Below are 23,121 nucleotides of genomic sequence, written 5' to 3'. Positions count from 1 at the left end.
GTTGGTAGGCATGTACTAAAATGTACATGCTTTTTTACACAGACACCTCTGAAAAGGTTTTTCACCTGACCACCCGTCACCTTTTCCCCCCACAACATGGCACAACATTTTTTTTGCTTTGGGTTATTTACTGTTCAGATTGCATATTGTATTATTGTTTTGCTGTCAAACAGTGGGTTTTTTTACTTTTTTTTATTTTAAGTTTGATTAGTTGGCTGGGCATCATGGTGGCTTATTGGCTGCACACTTACCTGACAGCACCATGGTCCTGGGTTTGAATATTGGCCAGAATGTCATCTACGTGCCATCTGAGTTTGTAGGTTTTTTGTGTTTCTGCTTGGCACTTCATCAAGGTAAAAGCTAAAAATCAGGCATTGTAGATAAGAAGAACTCTTACCCTGGATCATGAATTCCGTTTACATTTGGATTTACCAATAATGTCACAGTATTTCACTGTTGTGTATAGCCAAACAATCAAAATCCGATATGCATTTATACCTATGATTTGTAAGTGGTAAGTATTTGGTAAAATGTTCTCCACAATGCTTCTTTTTGGTACCTTTTAGAGTTGTTGTAGGAGGCAAGGCTGTTATTAAAGTGAATCTTGAATTTCATAAAAGGTCCAATTTAAGGTTTCTCACTATTTTATGAAATAATATACACTGCCTGACCAAAAAAAGCTCCGAGCCTGTGGATGATTTTGGGTTGCTTCGGTTGGTCAGGTCTAGGTTCAGTAACAATATGTGCCCAAACAATGGGATCAGCTGACTACCTGACCAGGTTTTTCCATCAATGGATTCCTTTCTTCCCTGTTTGTAAGGACATATTCCAAAATGACAATGCCAGGATTAATCAGGCTCAAATTGTGAAAGAGTGGTTCAGGGAGCATGAGACATCATTTGCAACCTAAACATTCCACTTACGCGAGAAAACATCAGTTTTGGCATCTCGTAAATCCAACAAAAATGATGTTTTAGTATCACATTAATTTCCTTTTACCAACCCCTCGTCTATCAGGGTAAATATTTTGTAATTGAATAAAGGTTTGGACATAGAGTACATACAAGCATTTCCTGAAAGTCAGCTTTGTTTACAAGGTAGTGGAAATTAAATTAGCTTTACTTTTCCCACTTACCGTTTTCACTTTCATGTGCAATAAAATTACCACAATTTCTATGAAGGAAGTTCAGGAAGGATGAAACCATTTAAGATTACAATCATGCATACATACAAGAGATGTTCTTATTATCTGGGGCCTGGCTTACTAGTTTAAAATTCTCATGCCATCAGGTTTCGCGTTAGTGCTAAATATCCAAAAAACAAGAATAGAACCAAATGAGCCCCACACACACTGCACAGTTCTGCTTTATGGTAAAAGGAGGAGAAAAAAAAGTGTGCTGTGCCCCACAATGCCTCCTTCCTTTTTGAAAATCACATGGGGCAACAGACAATTTTAACTAAGACTATCTTTTATGTAGAAATACTTTATTATGAAATTCATATGGACCAACTTTTTTCACAAAATTCTTCACTACTTTTTTCAATTAAACCTAATTAAAAAAAACTAATAAAATTACACGGATGTGTTAAAGCTTATTTAGCAATTGAGTGATTGGGTTTACTTATTGGCATCATACTGGAGAGTGCCTTATTATCTTACTTTGGTCTGACTTATCAATACAAATATGCTTATCATAAATATACTGAATAATCCAGATTAACATGAAAGTAACTTTGTAGGTTATATAGACCCTAAATTGTAAAAATAAGCACTGGGGAACTGCATGCACAAAGCCTGAAAACCGAATCCCACCCAAACCTGTGAATTGGAACTTGCACAATGCCCAAGTATTGGAATCTACAAAAAGCTTGAGAACTAGAACCTGAACAAAGCCTGAAACGACAAAAAACCAAAAAATTAGAACTTGCAAATCCCTAAAACTACAACCTGTTCACAGGCTAAAATATTGAACCTGTGCAAAGCCCAAAGCTCAAAATCACAGAACCAAAACCTACATAAAGCCTGAGAACTGGAACCTGCATGAAGTCTGACAATCTGAACCTACACATACCCAGAAAACCGAAACCTGCACAAAGTTTTAGAACTGGGATCTACCTAAACCATGAAATATAATAATTATAATTATAAACAGGATTTATATAGCGCCAACATATTACGCAGCGCTGTACATTAAATAGAGGTTGCAAATGACAGACGAATACAGACAGAGACACAGGAGGAGGAGAGGACCCTGCCCCGAAGAACTTACAATCTAAGAGGTGGGGAAGAGCTGGAATGTGAACAAAGCCGGCAGATGGATCCTTTACAAACCAGAGGACCCTTATCTACACAAAACCCAAAAACAGAAACTATCACAAAACTAAAGTCTACACAAAGGCCAAAAATATGGAATATCTGGAATATATACAAAGTCTGAAAATGGGAACCTGCACAAACTCAAACTTGAATCCCACATAAGACATAGGGCCTGATACCTCTATAAAATCCTAAAACTGGACTTCACAGAAAGCATGAGAATTGGAACCTATGTGAAGCTTAAGACCTCTAATGCACTTAACAACGGTGTGAATATTCACTTAATTTATGCAATCAGGTGAAAAGCATCTGCAAGTGATTGTGTACCCCCCTTACCATAATTCTTTTAAAGAAGACATGTTCTAATTGGCAGTGACATTGGCACATGTGACATTGTGATCCTCCTTCTCTCTGATACATTATTTAGCAGAAACACTGAGGCTAGCCATGGACACTCATACATCTCTTGAAGAAGAAAAGGCGGGTAGGTTACCAAACATTTTTAAAGAAACCATTCAAGTCTTGTATGTCTCACCTGACAATAACACCAGCTGTCATTTTCCTCCTTTTATTACATGTACAAAAAAGGGTCAGGCCCCACTTGAATGGCAAATATTAGGTCAGAAAACCCTTGTGCAATACCACGCTCCCCTTATAAATTGGGCTATAAATGGGTCATCTATTGCTTTGTTACAGTAAAGGCCTTTTGTTGATAAAATGAAAGTCAGACTTTGATTTTACTTAAGGCAAAGGGGTTGCCTTAGGGGCTTTACTGGGTTGCTAACTAATCTACCAATAAACCACAAGAGAAGAGTGAAAAATAATGTATTGTAGCCCTAAAAGCAAACGTGCTTTGAACATATAAAACAATAGAGAAACCCAAAGTGCTGGGAGGAAAGGCATTAAAAGCAAAAAAATAATCATGGGTTAAAGTTGATGCATTTAAAAAAAGATAGACCTCTATATCAGTATACTGTATGTGTGTGTATATTTTGTGGTGTAGGATGCTTCTTTGAGACTTTTTGGTTTTATTGTGTTTTTATCGATTCAGTACCTATCCAGCACACTCAGTGCATGCCCCGTTTTTGGATTTTGGATTTTTTAAGTTTTACTTTAGTACACACTTACAGACCAGTAAGCACAAGTCCTAGTAATTTCTGTTTATGTCCAGTTTACAGCTTAAGAAGAGCTTAAAGACAGTGATGATTCAGGTGATTGGGGTTAGCAACAGGAGGTTGCAGCAAAGGAGTCATAATCCCCTGGGATGCTGCCATAGCTGTAACATGTGTGACCCCCTTTGTTATGCCATTGCACTAGATCCACTTTATATGGATTCTCTCATTATCACATGCTGTAGTTAAATAGTGTCAGAAACACCCACAACCCATCTTATATTGTTGTAGGATACTTCATACACCTCTTAACATTCCTCAACTTTATTTCAATGTGCTATTCGTTCATTTCCTTGCCCAACCACCATATATTTCTCTCTGGCAATGTATTTCTTCCCAGGTAGCTTGACACTATGCATTCATAGGTTTAATTTAGTACCAATTAGCAGCTACTGCCTAGCAAACGTATTTAGTGTCATCCTTGTGGTAGGCAATTCAAAGGCAAATTATACTCAATTTAATGCTTAAACAGCTAAGGCCTTCATAAGGTGTGAATTGTTTCACATGCATAGTTAGATTTAGAATCTCATTAAACCAAGTTTGCCATTTTGTTTAGCTATCCCACATTTGAAAATATATTTTATTTTGGAAATATTAGCAAGAATATTTTATTTATTTTATTAAATTATTATACCCATTGTCTTCTGGAACAAAGCAGCACAAAGAGAAAACACATAGTAAAATGCGTAGGTATAGCTTTGAACCAATCAGATCCTTCTTTATTCTCAAAGGATTAGACGAAAATCAGTTCCAGTTGCTCTAAGTGAGATTTTTATGTACCTATATCCAGTCTATAAGGTTAAGACATTTATAGGTGATCACAAGTGGTGGGTAAATACCCTGCAGCAAAATTATTACTAGATGAACTCTAAATATTTAAGTGTAAGTTTAAATAGAGTGTATGACAAGTGACATTTTTAGAATAGCCTGCCTTCAGATACAATGAAGAAGAAGGGTCGCTGCTTGACATGGACCTAAGTGATTGTTATACACATTATATTAAACTATCAATAAACACTCAAACAATTAAACGGGTGCTGACACTTATAATAAACATGGTGGCTTCCATTAGTAACCTCATTCAGAAGATGTTAGTTGCCTGGCTAATGCACTGACCTGTTGGGTTCAGTACTTTCTGATTTACTGACCATGAAGTATGCAGATCTGGAAAGTCCTTACTTGCAATTATAGTAAAACTATTAAAACAAAGAGCCAGCCATCAAACTAGTAGTTGTCTATGGGTTGCTTGTGTTGAGGGGGGACTACAGACATTTAGGAAACTTACTGAAAAGGGTAAAAGCCATGTGTTAACAGCAACAAATTAGAATTAATTGTTTGTGTAGTGAAATGTAGGTTTCACTAGACTATTGAACTTCACAGGTCACCATTCCTTGAAAGATAATTAGATTGTGAACAACAGGGGTAATTGATTAAATTCAGAAACACATAACAAGCAGTTTGAGATCTTTGTTCACCATTGCCACAACAGAAATTATGTTTGATAGATTGCCTTGGATATTACATATCATCCTAATATTCCATATATTATAAAACTTTCAGATCTTCAGGGAAGCCCTGCTATAATTACTTTATCCACTGTACACAGTATATAAGTGTGGTGGTCATTGGAAAGAATGTCCCCTACATTGCTGGCCTTTGGGATCAATGCCACCCATACAGCCCAAAAAGTTATTGGTTCCAGTTATAGCGAATTGATAGTGACAAATTTCTCATTGACTCCTAATTGTTCTCCTAACACTGAATTGTATCATCATATAACATGGCTGCCTAGGAACCAATTGGTCTCCTTAAGGGGAAAAAATGGTCTCCTAAAGGTAAATCCTTTTTGTCAAAAGCAGCTTAATTTTTGTTATTGCCTCATTGCCTAACCAAAGCTTCAGGGACATGCTGACAACTGCAAATGTATGGTCAACAGAGGACATGTGGTTGGATCAAGTGCTTGTGGTGCATGCTGGTTCCCAGGTCATAGTAGCCGAATTAACATTCCTACAAACCCCATCTACATTTTTGTTGATGAATAAATGTATCTTTCTCAGAATCCTCGTCTTCTTCAGAAATCAATATCCATAAAATTAATGTAAAACACCTCCATGTGCATTGCTTGCTTGAAGAAGGCAAAAGTGATTACTTGTCAAGACGAATTTCTGAACCTTTTCTCCAAAAAAACTTACTAAGTAGAATAGGAGAGGTATTCTTAATGAATTGAAATGTCTCATCGTCAAATGACACAAATATTCAGCACACCGGGGGTTCTCAACTGCTTAATCCTAATGTGGCAAGATCCCAGACAATAATGGACAAAAACCCAGGGAGCAAATTTCAGATGCCCCCTGTAGTTCTTTGTAAACAACCGAAAGAAATGAATCAATGTAAACAGCTTTGTATATTACCTTCTCACAGAACAGCACATTTTGGCACTTGGTTACCTTGTTAAATAGATTTCTTTTAAGTGCAAGTTTATATTATTAGCAATGTAAAAAAAAGAATTTTACTGTCAGCTAATTTATCTAATTCATTGCAGCGATGGACAATACATTTTGTTAATATATTACCTTACATTTGACTACATTCAAGATGTTTATGGAGGATTGAAGACCGGAAAATCCAGATGAAATTACATTTCTAGCCATGGCCACTTGCTTTTCACATCCATATGTGTAGGTACAATATGTTTGTACCACGCAAGTATGGGTTTTGCCCACTTGTAGAACTGCAAAGACTCTTTCTCACCTCAACATTTGCATGTGCTCTTTCCAAGCAGATATCTGGACATACATTTCTTTGGTTTCTTCCTGCCCCTAATATCACAAAACACATTCACCATCATATTACACTGCTGAATAAATCTGGAATGGGATCTGGACAAAGTGCAAGTAGGTGATTAGCATTGATGGAGAGACCCAATCATACATCACCTTTATTGTAGGCTGTCCTCTTCTTGTATGGAGCTGGTAAGCTCTCCACTCCAAGGGGTCCCAAGTGGTATGTTTAACATATGATTTTGTTGTTCTTTTCACTTAAACCTGGGTTGGGCCTTGGGTTTACACTTGCTTTTGATAAGGCTTAACATGTGCTATCGGTTTGCACTCAACTTACTGACCTCTGTAGGTAAGAAATGTTTAGTGATTCAACAACACCACTAGATGTCTGTCCATATATCCTGCTCGTACATATGTACTTCCATCATACTACTTATCTATGTAATAATAATAAATTATGAATAGAGCAACCCTCCTACATTGTTTATCAATTTGCCAATACGATGAGCAGGGAAGACCACTACACTTTTCTATGGGGACAACACAGTATCGGACCACGCATTCTTTTTGGTGTCGGAAATCTTATGCCTGTACAGAGCTTTAGCAGTGAAGCAAAGGGATTTTCGTGGCAACCAGAAGTCTAGCCCTTTTAGAGAGTGGCAGCCTCTGTTGGTTTTTATAAAACAGTCTTTACTCCGCATGAAAATATGTTTAAATTTTGATAAACCAATTTATTTGGAGGTTAATAAGAAAAACACCTCTTACATTGGTGGCCAATGGAAAGAATACCTTCTTACAAATGTCTCTTGAATGCCAACCTAAATGATGATTAGTGTCTTGCAGCAGGCCCTTCAACATTGCAATCTAGTCCCTCAAAAATCTGGCCCTTCTACTAAGGAATCAGAGTCATTAAAATCAACAATATGTATTTATACCGAAAAGACTATAGAAGACATTTCATAATATATTATAAACATAAGGTCCATCTGCCACCTGCACCTAAATGAATAGATTGGACTGATTGTACAGCTTGGAGGTAATAGGCCTTCCGAAAGGAATAATACAGTATTATATAAATAGGTAACACTGCAACTTTCCAAAGTTAAAAAGGTCCACTGAAATTACCTTAATTTAAGTTTTATGAGGGGTCTTCAAAAGTTGAGGGTGGTGGGAGTAGTAATTGGTCATGTCTGAAGGTGTCATGTGACCATTCTGTCTGGCGAGCCGGCTGACCCAGCAGTTTAGTGTAAGAGTTATCATGGTCATGAAGATGCCTACGAAATGCTTTTTTGTATTGTTGCACTTCAACGCTCAAACTGCAGCCCACAATTAAATTAGGGGGTTCGGATTTAGCACCACCTGATTTGTTCCTTTTTTGACCACCCAAAAAAGCTTTAAGGGAAAGCAGATTTGAAGACTATATAGAAAGGTAATGTAAATTGTTTTAAAATTTCTAATAAATAAAGTTGAAAAAAGTGTGAAAACTTTTTCAAGAACCCTTGTTCATGTTGCTTTTTCCAGACCTAACAGTCTTGTTTAGGTATAATGATGTAACTGCAGCCTGTTGAGATTCATTCTGTGTTGGTATAGTCTTGGTTATTTCTTCTTGTAAATTGTAGTTGGGTGATAGGAACAACTTCAATAAAATATTTTATGATTTCTTGGTCATGTGTAACAAAACTGTTGACTGTTGGATAAGGGGAATGAACACTTGTGTAAATTTTGGATTTGATGTTCTAAGAACCTTAGGTTCCTGGGAACAGGAGACTTTAAATAAAGAGTAGTCAGGTTGAAAAACAAAATCCCTGCCTCCTCTTGATGCTAACATCCAGCTTTTGACTACAGCGTACCTTCAATAAACAACTGAGATTGGTCTGCAGCCAACTGGACAGACTTAAATAGGTACCAGATTGTGTCATACTCGATTTAGTCTCTGTTAAGAATTCTGAGGTGTTTCAATTCTTTCTAGTTTCAAGTATATCAGTAAAAATATATTCTAAATAGCACCTGTGCTTCTCCGTTGAGAATCTGACACATTAAGGTTTATTTCTAATAAAAGGAAGAAAATGAAAAATGATCTAGGGGTTCTACTGCACTCTCCAAATATAAATATACTCTCAGAGGCAGGGTAATGAGTTCTGTTCCTTACATTAGGGTTGTGTGTTTTCCTCTCGATCATTATTTGGCACACATCCATGCCACAATCGGCTCAGACTTACGTTTAATGTGAGCACAAAAATAAAAAAAGTGTCACATTAATCTTTGTATGCTATTTAAATCTTTTTCATAAAACTCTTTATACTTTATTGGCAAAATGTGCACTTTAAGAGCTTTGGCCATATACAGTACGTGTGGCCATTTTAAGGACGTACAAAAACTACATTCATTTTTTTTTAAAAATGTAAACTGAAACAAAATATTAATTACCTACTTAGTGCAGGGAAGTTGCAGGGAGTATTTTCTTGTATATAGAATGTAGCGATTTAGGACGCATTCCTAATGAAATCCCACCCCACCCTTTCTGATTTTGCACATACAATTCCTATTAGTCTTGAGAAAAAGATTTTTTGGACTTTTTACACTACCAACAACTGAACAACAGGACCATTTGTCAGTACTTAATATTGGGTCCCATCAACATGCAAAAAAGTATTTGGCCGGTTCAGGCCATGAATTCAGGTTAATGTTAAAAGTTTAATCAGGACAAATAGAAGCATTGATCTCCCAGCAGGAATACACATAGCAAAATTAATGTTCAAAGAATCTCTTTCATACTTAATCCAAAATAAAAAAAATGCATTAACATATACTTGAGACTTTTTTTTTCAAAATGCATATGAAACCCTGTGGTTATCATCTAGTCAAGAAGATAGACACAGCAGAACAAAAAGAACATATAACATAAAGGCATTCCTTTCACAGAAAGCTGATCTGATTCAAACCTGCTCCGATGATCTCACATCATGTGGGCTTTCTTCGGCTAAGAAGATGGGCAGCACAGTTTGATCTTTTTTAAGGAAACCTATACTGAGATATTCATGCGGGCTACCATTGATGACCCCTTTTTTAGAAAATGCTAGCTGCCTGCATGACATACTGGTCGACTGGTTTCAGTATCTTCACTAACCAGGATGGCTGCATGCTTGTTTCAAGTCAGCCCATCATGAATTGAAGTCAGCAACTAGTACATTTATAAACAGGCAGCCTTATAGCAGCTCCCATATTTATATTAGTACTCATGTCCTTTAATATTTTTATTGCATTGGTCTCCGGAAGTACATCTCCTCCAATATACAAATCCTATAATTCATAACACAGGAGAATTTAACAGGACTAAATTGAAACCAGGACTTTAATTGAAACCAAGCAATAAAAGTCTACAAACATCTTTAGATTGTACACACTAAAGGGTAATTTGCAAAAGATTTGTAAGACACATATAAGAAGCTTATATTGCAGGAAACACTGCCTCCTTATCTCATGATTAATTTAAATTTCATACAATTTTTGTACAAGCAGAATGGATTAATAAAAGAAATAAAGTAGCATTCCATCAACAGCAAATGTGATAGGTACAAGGTCATGTGATGACCAAGAAATCCCAAGCCATTTCCAATATGACGAATGGAAATCATAGCACCATGTGCAAAAAAGGAACCAATCTCTCTGTCATTGAGTAAAGCAGTTTAAATCTTATTTTAACAAGGTGTAAGTGTTTGTCAAAGATGATCCCAAGGCCTCACTGTTTTTCACTGATGACCATGAGGCTTCACCTACTATCCCAAATGATACCAACTTTATAGGATACAAAGAAAAGCTAAAAGTGAAGTAAAACAAAGAGTGGGTAAATATTGATAAGCTTTATTAAATGAAAATTATTTCAGACCTGAACACTTGAACACTCTGACTATGGTCAAACTCATAACCTCATAGGAACCACTGCAGTAAAGATCTTCTGTGGCCCTAAGACACCACTTAAGGTATAAATGAGAATAGTCATCTTTAAAATGAACTAAAAAATAAACATTTTTCCAGGCAAGAATATGCCAAGCAGTGATTTCCGCAAGCAGTGCCATTAGTGGTTCAACCCACTGCAAGCATAGATACCAAGACATCAAAGAAGCTTGATAGTAAAATGTCCACTTCAGGTATGTTTGGTATGGTGTTAGAATCATAAAATCTTTATCTTTATATAGGAAACCACCAACAATTCTATCTTCCCTTGGTAGGTTCTTCTTTGTATGTTTCTTAAAGACTTCTGCAAAATACTATATTTTCTGCATAAAATATTAATTCTTTCATAGGTAAAAGCTGGAGTGTTCATTTTTGTGTAAAACAAGATCTTCAATTAAAACTAAATAATACATTCATTAAAAAATCACATGAAACTTTGGCCAAAATAATGCATAGTAACCCCGTTTATTCTAAAACTTTGTAAAAAGAGATGTATGAAAATACAACACTTCAAAAAAAGAAATCCATCTTCTACATTTTTTATTCTAATGCATACTCCAAATAGGTATATTTAAGCCACCTCCCAACATAAGTGTAGTATTTGGTATTATACAATATTCTGAATAAATGTTGTGATTGTCATTCTGCAGTGGTAGACTAACAGATTTAGACAATCACGTCATGTTAGTGTATGCTAAAATAACTGACGTACAGGCCAATAAATCAGGCTGAAATTTCCAATGCTATTCTAGGATGCTCAGAAATAGGCCAAATATAAACTTCACACCAGCCAGAGTTGTAAGGATTCTCATTTTACACCACTGACCAATAATTTTTTTATCCCTAACTATTTGTGATATGTGTTTTTTTGTGTGATATATATATATATATATATATATATATGTATTGATTACATATGTAGTAGTCTAGCTTTTGGATGTAATGGTATTGACCTTCGTCTAGCTTTCTACAGTTAGGGTCCGATATAACAAAACTAGAACTAATAACACGCAGCTGTTGCCCATTCCATAGCATTATTTATTTTTTTATGTTTTAGAAAGATGCATTTCTTTTTAGTCTTGAGGAAGAAAAATACATTGTTGGGTTGTTAATGATATCCAAAGCTCCATTAAATAGATTTTCATTCTCCTACTGTCCAGGTGACAATGATTCAATCAGACAGAAATTGGTGAAAAATCTCCAACAGCAAAATAAATAGGAATGCTTTACGGTAGTAAAACAACTTACAATTCTCATTGGCTTTTTACCTCTTTAACCTACCAAGACAGCAGTAAAAATATGACAGGGATTCATTCCTACGTAAATCTAAAAAAAAGATTTGGCTGGACACTTTTTATCGCCTTGTAAACCCTATTCATCAAACGTGTCTAAAAAGTATTATTGTAGTGGAGCGCAGATTCTCTTCATTTATTCTTTGGACATTTATCCATGGTAGCCTGGATTACATTATTCTTTGGGTTGATATATTCTAGTATAAAGTTGTGCTAAGTTTTCTTTTATAAGAATATAGTATATAAAGTTTATAACTTACAATGAGTTGCTAAATTGGGGTTAATTAATATTTATTTTGAATATGGGAAGGGTAGATGATAGAGTATAGCTAGATGATCGATAGATTATTTATTCTGAGGTTTTATATTTGTCCATAAATGTTATGTTTATGAATGTTCATTGTATTATATTCATTGTTGTATAAATATAAAATGGTTCACAAAAGGAAAGATGTAGCCACGTGATACTAATACAAGTTTTAATACACATTTAAATAAATATTTCCATCATTAATATTAATATTTACAAACATCCTTAAAAAAAGGATAAAAGTCTTGCCAGATAACTGACATTTGTACAGTGTTTTCCAAAAAAAATAATAACATTAATATCACTAATTTTACAACTGATTTCTACCACTGGGATGCATTGTTATTTTTTTTTTTTTTTTTTTACCACCATGCAGTTGCAAGTCATGAGATTTAGTATTTTTTGTCTCAAACAAAAACAAGATTTGTCCTCGTTGGTTTAAAAAAAATAATTTGCTTGTCAGGAAAACCTGCTTGAGCCAGGTAATTCAATTTAATTCCCACTAAGGAAACGGAATAGGTGAAAAAGCAGCTCTTAAAATAATTAAAAGCATATGTGATAAAAATCAATTATTCCATTAACGGATGTCACAAAAGAAAAAAAAAAAAATAAGAAGGTTCAATTCCTTCTTCAGTCATCTTGCACCTGTCTTGTCTTGTTTTTGGTTAAGTATTTTGAACAGTTAAGTAGCACTTTTGGTCCCAGGTTCGTTCTTCACTACAATATTCTTTTTCTAGATATTAAAAAAAGGTCTAAGATCTATATGAAGAGCGCACTTTTAGCAAGTTTATGTTTGTTTTTTGTTTTTTTCTTTAAAAAAAAGTCCCATCGGAATAAAAAAATAAATCATCTTCTGTAAAAACAAAAAATATATATGTATATTTATATATAAATCACTAGTCCATATGTCTTTTTTATATTAGAATAGAGTAGTCTGTTTTAAAAGTCCGAGGAATGGACCTTTATCCGGTTCCTATCGAGAGCTTGAATATCGAGTTCTTTTACTCCTCCGATTAAAAGGGTAATTAATAAATTCAAAACGTTTATGAGGTTCAGTGGTGTGATGACCCTTAGGTAACCTTTTCATGAAATGAACCTCTCGTTGGTGTTGCCTCGTCTTGGATCCTTTTCTTGGGCGTCCTCTACGGGTAAACGCCATGTACCATCCTTCATACTTGGCATTTTGTAATGCTGTGTAGTTGTTTTCCAAGACTATTTCTGTGAAAACACAGTCTTTTCCTCTTCCATTTGGCTGCAATATAAATTAGAATGTTATTAAAAAAAAGAACAAACCAGTAAAGTGCACAAATATAATGTTTAAAACATCCTTTCGTCCTCTGGAGTGGCCATAGTTCTAGTGCACAATGTATGTTATATATACAGTATAATGCATCCTCTAATTAAACATGACACTTGCTATGCCTGACTGATCTGGCGTGGGACTCGGAGAATGGAATTAGATCACGGCAATTGATTGAAAAAAAATCAATGCCTAAACTAATGTGCAGTAATTATTTTGTCTTGCAATTTTGGATATGAGGCTGGTTTGTTTGTGATTTAGGTTGATCAGGTAGTGGAATATTTTCCAAACATGCTGGCATTTGCCCAAATTTTGCCAAATATTGGATGTACACACATTATTTATTATTGTTATAAAGCAACCTGTTTGTATAGTATGGAAAAACAGATAATGTATCTTAAAATGTTATGCAAAACGAACCTAGGCATTGTTTCCTATAACTATTTGTGCCTTATATTATAATATTGTTATGACCATTTCTGTGATGTTTATTAATATACTAAACATTAGGGAATCATATCAATGTTTTTAGGATTTTAAGGTTATGACAGTGTATACATACTGCTGCAAAGCTTTTGTAGTAACCAGTATCAATGAGAAAATTAGATTTCTGTATGATATACTGATACCATTTAAGGATACTTTTTTTGTAAACCATACCAATCTGAATTTTTAAGCAGAAATAGGACAGCAATAAGATTAGTCAAGCTTAGATTAATTATTTGAAAACTTCATAATAACCAATGATAAATCAACTTTTACCTCCAAATGTTCAAAAACTAGTAAATTTCAGATCAGACATTTCATAATCTTATTTAATACTGATGAGAAGAGCAATGAAATATTGCTTCTCACATCAACTGGCCTTAACCTAACGGCCGATTGCTCCAAAAACTAGTTGGTTGCCATGAGCTAATATAGGAATTTTTTTTACAGACCCAGAAGGTAACCAATGTAAAACAAGTGGAACAAACAGTTCCAAAATCTTTGATGTAAGAAGAAGAAAATGGGATGCATCATTCTATACAGGTTGTTGTGCAGCAGTGTAACACTGTAACCACCAGGAAGTCATTGTCAATTACTGAAGTGGATAAAGGTTGGGAAAAAACATTTCTAAAGCAGGTATGCACAGGCAGTGGGCGTATTAACTTTGATCAGCTCGGGTCCCCCCTCACCCCCACCCCGTAATAGTGAATACGAGGAATGAAAATCCTTATTGAACGCAGACATCTTTAGAGCCAATAATGGCTTGAAAGTGAAGTTTTTAAAAGGACCCCTCAGAGCAGTTTCTGGGTGTTAAAGAACAACCATGACTAATGTGAAGATTTCAGGGCTTAGTGATGAGGCAGTCTGAACTTTGTGTCTTAACATTCCAAATACTTGTAGCATGTAATTGTACATAATAGCAAAGCAATTTGGCTATTTGTTAAATAAGATATATGGAATTTGAAACACCCCCTTTTTCCCCTTTCAGCTTTTCTTCTTTTTGACTCTTTTATCTCGTCTTTGTTACTCTGTTCCTTTCCCACTTCTTCTATGTCTTTTGATCAAAAATTGTTTTTACCGTGAATTCGCGCTCCCCCCCTTCTTTTTTAATCAGCACCTTCTCTGTGCCTCTTGACTGCAATATTCGCCCCAATGGCTTCTCTTTATGCCTAAACTCATTGACAAGCCTTCCATCTCAGTGGGCATAGGACAACATTTTGTCATGCTTTCGAATTCAACACACCTTGCCAACCAACTTTCCTTTCTTGTTCATGCAGATATAAAAACCCGTCTCGGCACCCTTAATGCGGACTTTGCTTCCAAACGTGTCTGTTTCCACAATCAGCTTGGCTGCGGAGACAAAAACAGGACAGGGTTGTAATTCCATTTTCAGTTTTAGAAGTTTAGTTAGCAAAATACAATCTTTGCAGAGCAATACATGAAAAGAGAAAAGTTTACACTCAAAAGAGCAGCCTATAAAATTTGGTTTTATATATATATATATATATATATATATATATATATATATATAAATAGCTCATAATTTTGGAAATTGAGATAGCTGACAATGGGACCCCCATATCCAACCCTCAACTATATTTATTGTACAGTATTGGTATTTAATATTCAACATCAACTCTACTTGCTTGTATCTGCTCAAGCTATTACAATGGTCACCATGCTCATTGGAAAATAAACACAAACTGTCATGGTGGACATGGGGAAAGAATAGAATTGTGGGAATTCATTAAACGGAAAATAGATAAGCAGTAAACAAATTCAATTTTAACATTTTTTGAAAATTGTGGAAGGCAAAAGCTACTAAAGTCATGCATTTAATTGCATAAATGTTAACAAGCTGTTGGACATAGGTCACCATGCCGGCTACGTCACATTCTGGGTTTGTCCTTCTGCTTTTGGTATAGCTTTCCCAACCCAAAATGCATTGGGATATTTATCATCAACCCAAAAACTGGCCCTAAAAATGAGACCTCTTAGCATTGTAGGACCATATATTAAAAATTCACATACTAATAATGATATTTTATATTGGTAGGCAAATGTCAGAAGCTAACATGCTATGTTTAACCAAGGCAAACAATAAACACCCTGTCAATCAATCTCAGGACATGCCCTCTCCCATATTTCTTCCTAACACAAAAAATGAACCTTTAACACAGGTCGATCTTCTTTTAGGTAGAAAGTTATATGTAACACATTATTTGCCATATTAGTAGCAATCTGCAGAAATGGGCCAATTTTCCAGCTTATATTTAGAATTATATCGCTGTGTGCACCAGCACATAGCCGAGACCCAGAGGATAGCAAATGCCCTTTAATTTGTTTCACCCTTGTGCGTTGAGTCATATTGATTTACTTTCTGTTTTTTTAACACAGGCATTGATCGTTATTCAGACTGACTATGCAAATTTTGGGTCAATGAAGCTTAAAAAGAAAAAGGACGCCCACACATTCACATTTAAACCTAATATTATCCTGCTTTGTCTACTGCCCAAATAGTTGTTTTTGGACATTATGGTATTAAGATTAGAGACAACTGCACAAGTGATTATGGCAGAAAAAAAGAATATTACTATTTTGCGCTGATGTCTTTTTATGCAATCATATTCTTGTGTTATTTTCTAGGAAAACGTACAATTTCACGTTAAAATGTAAATGGAATTGCTTTGTGAAACTGCTAATTAGATTAAACAACTACCCACACAGTGCATGGAAAACTAGATGTAGATTCCTTTCTTCATCCTATGGTGAACAGTACTTATCATGAGCAGATCTGTATCTGTTTCTATCAAAGAGCTAAAGAAAAGATCTGGCACATATACCGAGCAATTAGATTCCAGCTGTCATACAGCCTGGAGTTTAAACTGTAAGGAAGAATCTGATTCGTTCTTACAATCAACATCCATATAGAATACCATAATCATATAAATCATATTTTTTTTGCAACAATATGATTCAAAATCTCTTGATACAGCAAAATGCCTAAAGCCTATATATTGCCAAAAGCAGACGTCAAAAATCAAGATTTAACATCTGTCACCGAACAGCCCCATGTCACATGCAAAAATGCTTTTAAACTTCATCCTGCCTTTAATGTACTAGCTGTGACAATGGACTGATACCTTGTTGATTTTTTTTTTCGAGTTTGGCATATGAAGGAAAATCAATCTGAAATCCAGTAAAAGGCTTAAAGAATATTGATTCATTTCTGAGTCTTGTTTTACTGACAAGACAGAAAATTACAATGCAAACAAGTCCAAAATATAAATTACAAATAAGAATTTGCATCTTTAAAAGAAACTAAAGAATTATTTTACTGAAAGCATCATTTGAGGGTCGGCTTGTGCTTTATTTAAACACCCAATCAGGCTTAGAGGATTTTTTTTTAATTTCCTAGAATCTGATTGGGTAGTTGAATTAAAGAAAAGGCAATGTAAAAAAAATCTATCTATCTATCTATCTATCTATCTATCTATCTATCTATCTATCTATCTCTCCCTCTCTCTCTTTCTCTCTCTCTATATCTTCTATTGATTATCTTTCTATTACTATATCCTTCCATCTATGTATCTCCTTCTATCTTGCTTCTTTCTCTCTATGTATCTGTATCTGTATCCTCTATGTACTGTCTTTTTTTTCTACCATTTCTCAGTCTGGTATAGATGTACATCCTATGTAACTATATACTGTATATTTCATATCTTTATAATACCTTTTAAGTAACTTTATCATATTTTTCATGATTACAGACAAAGTTGTGATTAATTTAATTCCACCTAACATGCACTTAATCTGTTTCTACACTGATTGTAAAATGAATGTTCTCCCCTTTCACATTTTTTTTTAAAGAAGAGGTCATGAGATTTTTGGAGATGTATTTTTGGAAAGCTTAGCGTTTTCATTTCTATTCTTTTGCTTTAGTGACAGCTTTATCCCAGTAAAATTATGTTTCAAGCTGAAACTTTGAAGGAAAGTAGCTACGTTGATGCAGAAAAAATGCAGTGAGACACATCTGATCCCAAAACTGCACTGAGAAGAGGAGAAAGTATTCAGGAAATGTTGAAAAAGGTGAAAGTAAGAAGAGTTTTAATGGCTCTTCCAGACATTAGGGGTCTCTCTGGAGATTCATATAGAACGATCTTGAACGTCTTTTTAGCGTTTACAGACTACAACTTTCTTAAACCTTTACATCTGAGAAAAAGCTTGTTCTTTTTCTGTTTTATATCATACTTCTTAACCGTCATAACACAAATATAAGCAAATATATATGTGTGTGTGTATATTTTTTTTTTAATTCTTTTTCTTGCCTTTACTGCTATTAAATATATCCCTCTATATTGTACTGTTGTGTTTGTGTCTAAATGATGTTTAATTTTTCTCTGTAGGAAATACCAGTATGTAGACATACCCTTCAGGCTGTCTCTGTCCACTAACACTAAACTTATTTAACAGAACATTTTTTTCCTTTTGGTAATAATTTGTCAAAACATAAAAAAAAGATCCACAGTTTCCTACATCAGCAGCCAAGCTTACGTTTTAGGGGCATGCAGCAATCGTTGCATTTCTATATCCTATTCGATATTAAACTTTAGCCTCATAGGTTACAGAATTTCAAATATAGGGGAATTTGTAAGTGCAAATCCCTTGTTTTAAGTGCTAGTATCAAGAGATTTCCAAATAACAAAAACATAGGAAATACACAAAGCCTGTTTCAAAGTTTGGAAATTAATTGACCGTTTAATTTACAACACGGGTTGCTAAAAATGGACATCTTAAAATAACAGCTGATTTTTTGACTTTTCCCACCTGGACAGGCCTGAGCTTCAAGAACCGATGTCACTAAGGCCTATGTCTGTGTTTTCACTTTTGTCCTTGTGAGCTAATGCTAGTTCTGTAATTTCTGTATTCTAAAGACTAAGAATATGTTTTACAGCAGACTGAAGCAAGGGAAATAAATATATATAATATATATTCTACTATAAGTGAAAAAAATTTGATCCCGTGCAACCACTGATTGAATGTACTTAGCATTATATTTCAAAATAAATCTGGATATAAGCAGACCTAATAAAATATATTGTTTTATATTTGAAATCTATTGCTACCTGTGTAAATGGTCACTTGATGATCACATATCAGGAAATTAAGTAAACATATTATTCTGACTCTAATACATTGACTCCCCATTGCTATCATTTGGCCTTTTCAAAAGATGCTATGGGTTATAACATTTAAGAATGATCGCTTTCTTTGCATTTAGGCTAAAATGGTCCTAAAATCTTATATCAGTCAAAAGACATAATAAAGATCTATTTAACCATACAACTTAAACAAAGCATAGCACATTTATGTGCATAACTTGGAGCTTCAGTCTTTAAGTCATTTGATCAGAACTGGTATGACTCTGCAGGTTATGCGGTCTCATATTTCAGGTGCCAAATTTAGAGTGCAAGCTTTATGAAGCACTGACTCATAAGGACGGAAAAAAGTAATCTCTTTTTCAATCACATGTGCTGTACAACTATACGTTGCTACCGAATGATAGTAGTCACAGTTATTATTTGTGTTTGGGTTAGTGGTTGGTAATAAAGCTTTGCAGCACTGAATTTTTTGCTAAAATTCCCATAGGACACTGTCCACATGGAATCTGTATGATCATTGGTATAGAAGTCCTCTCTGGGATTTATGCATTATTCACACATTTCACCTTAATGTATATGCATCGCTATATATGTAAAATTATAAACATCTCTATGTACAATCAGTGAATGGTTTGATGCATTCTTGAAAGGTCTTTTCATATTCTGGCATTCTAAAAACAAAAAACACTTTTTCTATACCTGTTTAATTTTTTGATGCTTTTCCAAGTTATTTTTCTCTACAATTCAAGTTTTATTTTAAAATAAAACAACTTATAAATGAACCAAAAGCAATACCGGAAGCCAGAACATGATCAGGTCTGTAAATATGTTTTATCTGCTAATCTACACAATTAAATTACTAAGCTCTGGGCCTGCGCAGTCCTGCCTGCTTTAAGATCTCAGTATTAAGGGGATGTTAATATTAAGCATTTTCTACTTGAATTACTGACTGAAGAAAGCAGGTATGGCTGCAATATATTCTGTATTAATACATGTACTTTAAAGGAAACAATAGGACAAGTAGCATTATTCCACTCAGGGGTACATAGACTTTAGCATTCAATTCCCACACAAACAATTTGACATAAAGCCTCTCCCATCTCCAAAACAAAAAGTATGCTCACCATGTGGATCCCCGTCCTCGGCCATTGCATTGATTTTCTTGTTGCCCAGAACTTGTACGTGTTTCCCGCTGGTCCGGCTGTATAGCTGGTAGGTCCTGATAAGCCTTCTGCTCAGTTGGTCGGTCACCAGGCTTTGCTCCCTCACATGCTGTGTAAAATTAGGTGGGGACTGAACAGTTACCTTTAGGAAATACATAAAACAAGCTATTATATTTATACTGCTTTGTACAACTAGATGAAGCCCGAACACACTCTAAGGTGTTGCTGGCATATTTTAAGGGCACAAGATTAAGGCAATAAGAATAGGTAGTTCAAAGACTACAAGTGTGTGTGGTATACATAGTCATAAACTATGCCCATCACTATTAAAGTGCCATTGCCAAATCCTAGAGTTCTATATAATCAATTTAGTACTAAAATAGGTATCTGCTAAGTTACAAAATATTCAAGCACAATAATATAACACAAAGCTAGGAATTTCTAGATATCTGTACCATATGGGTACAAACATAATAAAATATATATAATATGCAGATTTTATATAGTATCTAAAGAAATATAACAAACTACTAAACTAATACATACTCACATAAATAAAATATATAAAGACCACTTATATTCAATGTTATATTATATATGTACTAGAACATCAATACAGCTGCAATGTTTAACGTATTAATGTGTGGAAACCACATTTACCGGTGTGACAAATTTGGCAGATTGCAAAGCAAACCCTTCTTGCTGAGATTTATACTCCCTTTGGCTATAGAGAGCTCCATTGGACACAAGCAGGATTGCTCTCGTCTTTGACATTTATAAAGATGTATATTCAACAAATGTGAGGGAGATTCTTCTTCCCTTCTATGGGTGACAAGGGAGCTCTTACTAAAATCCCCATATCAAATCAGAGATTCTGCTTCTGAACAGCCTATACCTCACAAAGTGAATAGAATTCTCTCCATTTTTTTTACTATGTCTCAGTCTAGTAAAGCATCTCCATTCCCTTAGGTGCCCCTTTCCTTTTTTTACATGTGTATATGGGCAATATGTTTTGAATCTGCTGCCAACTTGGAACATGGCAGCATGTGGTGACATAGACTGGTAACCATACGGCTTTTACAACCCCATCTGATATTAAGATGCTTTGTTTAAATATTAAGAACAATAATATATGTTAAATAATAAAGACAATGTATAGAGTCTACTATACAAAACCCACATTTAAAAAAATGAATGTTTAATAAATATTATGAAAATGAATCCTAATGTTTCTTAGATCCTTGACCTTGAGTTTAGCATTGTCATAGTAATATTGTAACACACTGTAGCTTGTTTGCTTTGCTACTATGTATCAAGTGTTTCTTTTGAATGAAAGCAGTCATGTTTTAGTGTCCCAGCACATGTCATTTTTGCAATCTACTATAATAAAATATTAAAGATAAATATATAAAGCAAAAGTTTGGTCCTTACCTGAGCTTGTAAGCAGATGACAAACAAGTGCATCAGCCTAGGAGGAGAAATAATAAGATTTTAGAAGGAGTGTTATATACAAGCTGTATATACAAGGACATGTATAGTAAAAGGTTGTATGTACTTACATATATCCGAACATGGATGTCATGTAGCTCATCGTGTATAGCAGAATAGTCCCTGGGAGGGTTGCTGTGAGTGTGGCTGGGGAAGGTGCAGAGCTTGCTTAGTCCTGGGATCTCATGCAAAATCCTCCTCCCATCTCCTTGTTCAGGATAGCCAGGCAGGGAGCTTAGACCAAGGCAGATCGCCCCCCACCCTCCTCAACACAAAGCTCCCCAAAGCAGATCCTTCACTCGCTATAGTCCAGCTGCTTTTTTCTGCACACAAGAGCCTGGAAAAAAAGCAAGCAATTCCCTTTCCAAAGAAGTTGCTGCTTCCTAGTAGTGCCCAGCTGTAAGACAGGACAACCCGATGTCTTAGGTGGCTTCCAAGTGAGTCCAGATGAGGTGCAGTTGTCCAAGTCTTCTGCAGATGGGGAAGTCCCAAGTGGAAAGAGATGCAAGAGCTAGCCTGTCAGGTTCAGCCTCTCCCAGAAAACTGAAGCAAACTCAGGATAAGTTAAGAAAAGAAGCTTCTTGGGAGGATCATATTTTTTTTTCCTTTTCTGTGAAAATGACGTTGCAGGGCAGCCCTTGCAGTGTGATGATGATGAAAGTATTTGTTAAGTGCTGATCACACACTTAGTAGCCAATGTAACCTGGCTGTGATTGGGGGAATCTCCTGACTGATGGTGAATGTGTGAGTGCATGTGTGTGTGTATTGGCTGGTGTCTCATTCAGCACTAAGTGCAATGATTGCCAGCAATCTGCTCTTGTCCCTCCTCTTGTCCTGAGCTCTCCAATGTCAAACTCCCTTCTCATCTATCCTGGGTTAATTGTGGGAGGATGGTCCCAGGGAAAACCAGCCCCTTGTATCTCTAGCCTTACAGGATGCCCTCAGTTATACACATAAATTATGGAAGTCATTCAACTCTGCCAATTACTGTTTGCAGCTCCTGGAATGAAGTCAGCAGCAAGTGCACACTGGCTAGATCAGAAAAGATGTTCTGGATTCCATTAAAAACTCTAGCTATGCATAGAAAAAAATGAATATTACACACAGCATATTATTGCACAGACCATAATCTCTGATTTCCTGAATACATTTGTATTAGGATATAAAAGACACATCATCTCGGATTCATTTTTAAATGTATGCATTGCATGAATTTTGTAGAACTACAAGCCAAAGCATGGCAAGCTTACCCCTCTATATCCCTTGTGAACAGTAGCAGTACAATGATGCCAATATATATGTCACACCTACAACACAGTACCCTTTTATTCTTAATCTGTTAGACATGTAATCCTATTTGCATCTGATGTGTGCCATTCATTAGCGATTATTTATCTGATTTTCACTAGGAAGATGGACATTTTTCAGATCCTTGATGAAAGTGTGAAAAGTTTGTGTCATGGTGAGAAGACACACGAAGTTAAGACTTTTAGAAACCAGACAGGAGAAGTGAGCTCTGTATAGTTTGTGTATTGGGTTTGTAAAACTGGTAGACGGATTAATTGGATTGGCGCTTCCTTTAATATGGAAAACCAACAGCAAACACAACTTAAATAAAAACACTATTGCATTTAACATTAGAAAATCTCTTTCCCTGTGCACCGCTAAGAGTCTGGGTGCAGATTGGGGACTAGCAC

The 23,121-nt window shown here is 35.3% G+C and overlaps 1 protein-coding gene across 2 annotated transcripts; it reads right to left on the bottom strand.

Annotated features, from left to right (window-relative positions):
• Window positions 1-11,983: 11,983 nt before the first annotated feature.
• On the bottom strand, window positions 11,984-22,216 carry FGF8 (fibroblast growth factor 8). 2 transcript variants are annotated; one of them, XM_072423888.1, is made up of 5 exons: window positions 21,496-22,216; window positions 21,368-21,404; window positions 19,898-20,078; window positions 14,855-14,961; window positions 11,984-13,077 (listed from the first exon to the last, which is right to left on the bottom strand). In XM_072423888.1, exons 1-5 carry the CDS (start codon window positions 21,525-21,527, stop codon window positions 12,799-12,801), a joined length of 636 nt encoding a protein of 211 aa, XP_072279989.1. In that variant the 5' UTR covers window positions 21,528-22,216; the 3' UTR covers window positions 11,984-12,798. The 2 variants fall into 2 exon arrangements, with proteins under 2 accessions (XP_072279989.1, XP_072279990.1); XM_072423889.1 differs by having other exon boundaries at window positions 19,898-20,045.
• Window positions 22,217-23,121: the final 905 nt, after the last annotated feature.

Source organism: Pyxicephalus adspersus, chromosome 10 (assembly GCF_032062135.1).
Source record: "Pyxicephalus adspersus chromosome 10, UCB_Pads_2.0, whole genome shotgun sequence".
Taxonomy (NCBI): Eukaryota; Metazoa; Chordata; class Amphibia; order Anura; family Pyxicephalidae; genus Pyxicephalus; species Pyxicephalus adspersus.
This window is presented reverse-complemented; position numbering and strand designations above follow the sequence as displayed.

What these genes read in the sequence shown, in the direction of transcription:
- FGF8 (XM_072423888.1), bottom strand. Translation starts at nt 21,527, where the DNA reads ATGAGCTACATGACATCCATGTTCGGATATAT. An exon ending in CGAGGACGGGGATCCACATG is followed by an intron (nt 14,962 to 19,897) that starts GTGAGCATACTT and finishes TTGTCTCCGCAG; the next exon opens with CCAAGCTGATTGTGGAAACA. An exon ending in AAGGAAAGTTGGTTGGCAAG is followed by an intron (nt 13,078 to 14,854) that starts GTGTGTTGAATT and finishes TTTATATTGCAG; the next exon opens with CCAAATGGAAGAGGAAAAGA.